The 7,500-nt window shown below is 40.3% G+C and overlaps 2 protein-coding genes and 1 long non-coding RNA gene across 3 annotated transcripts in view; 2 read left to right on the forward strand and 1 right to left on the reverse strand.

Moving 5' to 3' along the window:
• LOC138015274 (major facilitator superfamily domain-containing protein 12-like) overlaps positions 1 to 7,198 on the forward strand; it is a 17,175-nt gene extending 9,977 nt beyond the window's left edge. The window contains exons 8-10 of the mRNA XM_068862253.1: positions 184 to 299; positions 907 to 4,899; positions 7,104 to 7,198. Of these exons, the coding sequence (XP_068718354.1) occupies positions 184 to 299; positions 907 to 1,052 (262 nt within the window). The 3' untranslated portion in view covers positions 1,053 to 4,899; positions 7,104 to 7,198. The remainder of the gene's footprint in view (positions 1 to 183; positions 300 to 906; positions 4,900 to 7,103) is intronic.
• Positions 1 to 7,500, reverse strand: part of LOC138015275 (uncharacterized) — a 9,836-nt gene that overhangs the window by 825 nt on the left and 1,511 nt on the right. The window contains exon 2 of the long non-coding RNA XR_011125527.1: positions 192 to 278. This is a non-coding gene — a long non-coding RNA (uncharacterized lncRNA). The remainder of the gene's footprint in view (positions 1 to 191; positions 279 to 7,500) is intronic.
• LOC138015273 (adenosine receptor A2a-like) overlaps positions 6,763 to 7,500 on the forward strand; it is a 9,244-nt gene continuing 8,506 nt past the window's right edge. Inside the window, exon 1 of the mRNA XM_068862250.1 lies at positions 6,763 to 7,198. The gene's annotated coding sequence lies outside the window, so the exon portion shown is untranslated. The remainder of the gene's footprint in view (positions 7,199 to 7,500) is intronic.

Consider the following 7,500-nt stretch of genomic DNA (forward strand, 5'->3'; position numbering starts at 1 on the left):
CTGAAAAAATTGCGGGCTCTCGGGAAGAGGATGAAAGGACCATTGCGCAAAACTATAGGTCCGTGTCTTCGGCTGAAAACCCTTAATAGCTTTTCTTTAAAGGACCCTAAATAACTGGAGTTTCCTCTCTCCTTTAATTTTTTAAAAGCCGGTTCATCTGTTGTTGTTTTAATTGTTACATAGAGCTTCACCTGAGTACGTTCGTTTTGTCTTTTCCGGGGTGCTCGGCGCTGCTTCCATTCTGGGTTTCTTGGCTGTGATTGCGTTCCTACCAGCGACTGTGAGATGCAAAAAAGTTGGTAAGTAAACCTTTTTTCAGACGTAGGGTGAGAAAGCTGTAAAACGACTTCTCCTTGTCTCAATTAAGCGTTAGCCTTAACATTAGAAAAGTAACAGTCGTCTCTTCTTGGTTTTTTTTACATTCCTGCACAGCCTCGAGTGAAATGGTGACAAGCGGCAGCGAAGCCGCAAGGGATTTCAAAACTACTCGTCACCATAACACGCGCGGCCGAAACACAGCAAAACGAACCTCAACTTTCTTAACGCGTGTTACTGTCAATAACCCAACGATAGCATTTCCCGCCAGGTACGCAGGCTGGGCAACACTTGGCGGGATCCGTACGGCATAATACACCCCTTTGGGCGGCTGGTATGTCGACTGATAATGCCCGCGGCTTTGAGAAAATGAATTTTTAGCCGAGAAGCGAAGCTTCGAGAGTAAATATGGAATTTTAGTTACAGCTGTTGTAAAACTGAAGTGTAGTCGTCCTAACACGACGAGAGGAAAAGTGGTTTTGAGGAGGGAGGGGAAGGGGGAATGAGTAATTTTTCCATACATAGACTGTTAACTCAAGGGAAGGCGCTGTCAAGTCAGATTTCTTATCTACTTTTTTTTCTCTGTTTTAGTTCACAGCGTGGACGCGGCAGTCCAAACTGAGGAAACAGTCATAAGTGACATCATTAACGACAACCGAGTGGTGTTGTGTAATGAATGTCAAAGTAAGGAGCTTGTAATAGATATGAGAACTAGCAATGCTCGGCTTACGAACTGAGATGAAAATACAATGACGCGTTCATAGAACCACTTTGCCGGGAATTGAGGTCGATGCATCAGGCGCTGTTAGGAAATGACTGAAGGAGGGTCAAAACCATTTCATTTAACCGCCAATGTACTTAAGTTTATTTTATAAAAGTTCAAGTCCTCTCCCCCACTCCCCTGCTCTGACACTGCTTTTCTTCCTCCCTTCCATTATTCAATTGTGTCAGTCTTGGTAACCAGGCTTCGTGCGAATGGGAGGTCGAAGCAACCATCGATTTACTCCCGCATCGGAGTGCTTCCCTGTGGTTTTGGCACTTGCCTTGAGATCCGGGGATCCCGAGTTCAAGACCCGTTCTGACCACTTGCTTAGTTTGTTCCTGGTAGTCCCTGGTTCAACTTCTTGGCTGCATTTGTAAATAGACAACTGGGCCCGGTTGTTCGAAAGCCGATTAACTTAATCCAGGATTAGCGTTAACTATGGTTTCATTTTTTTCAACGTTTTGGTGAAAGTTTCTTTTGCTTATTTTTGTTTTTCAAGATTGACTTCCTCTAATCTTAACTTTTTGCCGAATATCAGCGTTGAACAGCATTTGGGAATAGAGAAATAAACTCGTTGGTTAATTTTTAATCTGGGATTAGCGTTAATCGGATTTTGAACAACCGAGCCCTGGTTTGCCTCCAGCCAGTTGGGATTCTTTAGCATTCTTATAACAGTTCTTGTTGTTGATCTCTTCTGTCGTTTTATTGGTCCGGAAACGGCCCTTTGAGGAGTGGTAAATTAAGGATGTGTATATGTGTGTAATTTTGTGGTTGTGACCAGTCAGGTGGGACACTTTATGACAAATACATAACCTTGCATTAGACTGGAAAGGAGAAGAAGCCACTTGCATATGTCACCTTCGAATGTCACTGATAACTGACCATTCTAGAACAAGTGCTCAGGCATTAGCCTGCGTGGTTGGCGGGATATTTTAACGCAGGTACCATGGTTGCTTTGTTGCGTTTTGGCCGCGAGTGGGCCGCGATTCGCATGGGGAACCCTGTCCCGTATCTTTCTATTTTTAGAACTACTACATTTTGACGTATGTGACGTATGTGACTGAGAACATAGTGAAGTGGTTCACATACGTCACATACGTATGTGACGTAATAAATGGCTGACCATTGGCTATTGTGAAAACACCCATTAAAGCCCCCCTGCGAAGTGCTTCTAAAAATAGAAAGATACGGGAAAGGGTTGACTCAGAGGGTTAATATGGAAGATGGAGGCTCCGGGTAATGGGCTCCTGGTGTTGGGATTTTCACTCGCGGCCAAAACACAACGAAGCTAATTTACATACAGATTTAGCCAAGCCTAAAAGCGGAGCTCCCGTGTTATTTATTCTTGCAATAAGTTAACCTGGCTGGACGTACAGTCAGTCGTACGCCTTCGACGCATGAACCGGCTGGTTTTGCGAGGCTTTTGTCTCCTTGTTCGGCCCTTAAGTATGTATTTGTAATAAAGTGTACCACCATTTCTGTCACAACTGTGATTTTGTACACAATCCATCATCTCTGCTTCCGCAAACCTCAGGGAATCTTTCAAATATGATATAAGTGTCTTTGAGATTCCTCGTAATAGCTCTCAACAGATTTTTCAGGCTCTATTGCAAATTAATTTGAGTCCAAGTTTCTCAGCGGCACTTAGTCTGACATTCCATTTATGCGATCAACGACGATTTTTGTTCATAAGACGGCGCCATGCTCAAGGGAAGTCTCGAGTATCTGTTTAATTTTTTGATGCCAAGAAACTATGAAGTCAGTGAGTTATAATAGCTAAAAAGAGGGATTTACAATCAGTATGTTTAAAAGTTCATGAACGGAGCATAGTTAATAGAGGGGACTGGTTTTGAAGCTCGGCAAACATCAAAGGAGCAAACAAAGATGCCAAGATTTAGGTGGGAAAGTCCACGACCGGGCACAATATTTTGTTTTGCGCTCATACACTATGCATGAATTACGTAACCAACACGTTTCTATTGGTTAATTCCTCAGTACGGAGTAAACAACTATTGTGTTTTGTGCACAGTCAAGGCCAAAAAAGAAAGCAAAAACCTACAATCAAGAAATTTGTCGAGTTTCATAACCATTCCCTCTATTAACTATGAACGGAGAAAAAAAACAACCACTTTAAATTATTAAGAAAGGTTTATATTTTGAGACCTGTAAGACTGGAACAAACATGGTACAGAAGGCGCGAAATATGTATTTCTTTACCCTCAGTAAATTGGTCAAAGTGGTCTAAGTGTAGTTTTTGACAAATGTGCAACTGCTGTTTCCGTTTCTTGGTTTTTGTTTGCCAACTAAAATAGTCAAGATGTTAATCGCTAATGCAGACAGTCGTAGCTGTTGCTAATGCAGTGAGGCAAATTCTTGTTTGTCTTTTCTAATTTCCCTTGAAGAACTTGCATTTATCGCTTCTTTTTAATTGCCTGATGCTAAAAAAAATTCTTCTATGAATTGTTGTTTTTTGCATTAGGAAATTAAAAAGAAAACATTACAGTTTCTTTAATATTACACGCCATTTGCGACATCATTACTAACAAACATTTAAAGTGTCAAATACGATCAATTAACTTCAAACCACAAAAAACTCTTTCAATTCATTTCCTCCTTGAGGACAGCACTTTTATTGACATCACCGATGGAGTAATAAGCCAAAGACTCAGTGATTTGTTAATTTGTTAATTAAACTAAAAAAGACAAAAGATTATTTTTCAATACTAGTGTATGTGCTGTTATTTTATGTACTCTTTCCCGCATCATGGAATCATAAGGCGACATGAGCCGGACAAGTTTATCATAACAGATCAGTCTTCAACAGTAATATAACAGTAATATATTTTTTATCTAAAAGATAAACCATCTGCACTTTCAAATAAAATTGCCAGTCAACCAATCACAAGTGGGTGCTACATCATCTTTGTATTTTACCTTCGCCCTCCTGGATTTAAATCATTTACAAGCAAGAAACTCTTAGATTTAAAGCTTGCCAGCTTGTTTTTGCCTATTTTAGTTTACTAAAACTAAGTTTTAACGACTCTAAGGAGCTGTTTTAAGCCCGGCAAAACAAATTATACCAAAGGCGCGTTTTAAGGAAGTAGATACTTGTACGTCTCGTACCCAGCCTGTGGTAAACGAGAAACTGCGCCTGTCACACAGTGAAAGGAGTTTATTATCATTCCTAGAATTTAGGAAATTAGTAAGCCCTGGTATTTTTATTTTCACAAAAATCTTGGTGACTGTTTAGAGAAACCTTTGTGTTACAAAAACGGTACAGCTTTCCCTGATTTGGATTGCAGATCAAGCGAAAGGAAAGTAAAAGTTTTGAATTTTCGGGCAGCGTTTCCCAGTTTAGAGCGGCTGACGTCCACCAATGTGTACATATCACTGAATATTGCCGCCCAATTCTTCGTTAATAATCGACAACCAAAGCAACAGCAGCTGTGGATATGTTTTTATGATTCTAAAGCTTGTTTATCTCTTTCAATTAGTGCTTCAAAGAACCATTTCCGTCTGCAGCCATGTTATCTTTGGCGCTGTGTTTTTTTTCTCACGTCCTCAGCTCAGTGTCTACAACACGGTTTGCGGTGGGCATCTCAGTGTTGCTGCTAATATCTTTAAAATATCAATCAAAATATACATTTAGATTTTTGGCCGAGAAAAGATAGCGAAATCTGCTTATTTTTTCCTCATTATTAACATTTTTGCATATTTTCGCAACGCCGAACAGTCAGAGAGATTCTAGGAGGAGCCTACCGCGTCGTTTTCAACGTTCACAGTTATTTGCAATATTCAATTATTTGGAAAAAGATAAACCGGTAAGTAAGTAGTTTTTCAAGAAAAATGCATCGTCTTTTCTACGTTTCAGCCATACCTGGCGCAAGGTGTTTAAAATAATATCACGATTCAGCTTTAAGCCAACATTTTAATATTTAATCGCCGTATTTGCAATTTCTTTGTAACTTGAATTAATTTCGGAAAAAAATGATCACTTCGGCAAGTAGTTAAATGGATAAAAGAATATTGAGCGACAGCCCGACCACACAGAATAAGAAATTAACTTATTAGTGTTTAGAGTTTTAAATTATTTTCTTGGATCACGTTTATTCTGAACACAGGATTCGTTTCATATATGGAAATTACATCTATCCCATCTCTGGCGTACGATACTTGTCGCAAGCCAAGTATTCCATTGAAAAGTGCACGTTGCACTGACATATCAATGTGTTGTTACAGGAAGATTCACTAGTACACATTTAGCTAACTAGTAATAGTTTTCACTACATCTACCCCGGCCTAAGATAGTGTGAAAGGCACTTGAGGTACATCTTTTAAAGTACATGCTGAGCATGTCGCCCCTGTTTCCGATTCTGATTTGCACCCGGACAAAATCAATTTCTGAGCCAGGCAACTCGATTTGCATCAGAGCTGCTTCAATGTTTGATTTTTCAATCGCTATATAAACCCGAACAGCGCTGTGGTCCTGCTTTTGCACCCGGTTGAGCAAATCGACAGGGGCACCCAACGACCAATTTGTTGTAAAACGTATTATTATACCCCAGTTAATGAAAAGAATGTTATTAAGGCATTTTCAGGTGTTTTTCAGTGTTGCTGGGAAAATATTATCTGTTCATTTTTCCCAGCAAGACACAGAAGAAATTTCCCAGCCAGCTCGATAAAATTGGTTGTTTTCCTAGCCAGCTGATCAAATTTATTTCCCAGCCAGGCATTCCGCGCGCTTTCAAATCCCTCGATCCAAAACGACCGAACAAAAGCGACAAAACCGGGACAAAACAGGTTTTTTTCCGCAAGCGCTACAGCCAGCTCGGGTTGAAATGCTAGAAAAAGTCAGTAATTCCCACGCAAAACCTCTATCAATAACAAAATTTCCCAGCCAGCTCATCGAAACACCTGTATTTTTGCCATCCAGCAAGATTCCTCTGGGGAACAGATAATAGGGCCGTTTATACGAGAGAAAATAAGCCGCGGCTAACTCTGGCCGCGGCTTACGTAAGCCGCGAACACCCCGTATAAATGGTACAAAATCTACGTTCACGGCTTTCTCAAGCCGTGGCTTATCCTGGCCGGGGAGTTTATACTCGTATAAATAGTTTACTTCATAGAAAGTGCGGCGTACGGGGTTTTATGCACGAGTTGTTTGTGTCAAAAACCCGAACGAGCGAGGAACGAGCGAGTGAGGGTTTTTGACACAAACAACGAGTGAATAAAACCCCGTACAAAGCACTTTCTATGTCGTAAACTCTTTATTACACATAACATGAGAATTTTCATTAAAATAGTTTTCTGAACGCGAATTAGAAACAAAAACTCACTAACAATAGAACCAAATGCAAATTTAATTTAATTCAATAACAAAGTACGATTTGCACGATTTGCACGATTTGCACGAGATGCACGAGTGATTGGCATGGAAACGCCTTTACGCTATCGCTGATTGGTTATACTTTCACATGTGAAATAGCTGTACGCCATTCTGATTGGCTGTATAGGTCTTTTTCACATGTGAAAATAAAGCGTATAGATTTGTACAAATGAGCTTTATGGAATAAAATTCTCATGTTATGTGTAATAAAAATAGTTCCTTTCGCGGCTTACGTAAGCCGCGGCCAGAGTTAGCCGCGGCTTATTTTCTCTCGTATAAACGGCCCTAATGTGAGGAACAGATTCGTTGGGTGCCCCTGAAATCGAAATTGATTCTCCCTACAATATCTATCTTTTTACGCGGGGACTTCTAAGGTTGCCTCCTCGGGTTTTGCGGGCCAAAACCCTGCGGGGGCAATAATAATAACAAACATATAACAACGCACTTACCCTTAATCGCACGTCACCGTTGATTGGGATAAGACGTCTGTAATAATCGCTATATTTCTAGAAACTAGAAAAGATTGCTCTTTGGGTAAAGCATCTGGAAACGTCCTCGGTGTTTCTCGAGTGATAATTGTATTTCAAGGCCAATTTTTTCCTACGTATAGCATATTAAAGCTCTGAAATGGTTTGATAGGAAGAGATTCGATGCCGATCCGTGCAATTCACGCTGTTGAAGTCTACTTGAGCGTCTAAACCGGCCTTCTCTCACTGACAGGTTTTTGGTAGAAGGTTAGTACTTCGTCTTATGTATATGTGATATTACTGCGACCAATAGTGACTTACTGAATTACTATGACCTTTGAAGGCAAGAATAAACCCTTCCAATCTCAGGCTGATTCCAGTTTGAGCAACTTGTTGATGAAGTACTTGTTCATGTGTTGTATTTTCCTTCGTTCTTGTTCAGATTCGTTTTAATTTAGTTCATTCAATATCAATTCCATCGACCCATATTCAACAACCGGCATCTGAACACGAGCAAAGAAAGAAAAAAGTCAAGGCAGTTTTAGCTCTTTGTAGACGCACAGGCAACA

The sequence above is a fragment of the Montipora capricornis genome, chromosome 9 (assembly GCF_036669925.1).
Source record: "Montipora capricornis isolate CH-2021 chromosome 9, ASM3666992v2, whole genome shotgun sequence".
Taxonomy (NCBI): domain Eukaryota; kingdom Metazoa; phylum Cnidaria; class Anthozoa; order Scleractinia; family Acroporidae; genus Montipora; species Montipora capricornis.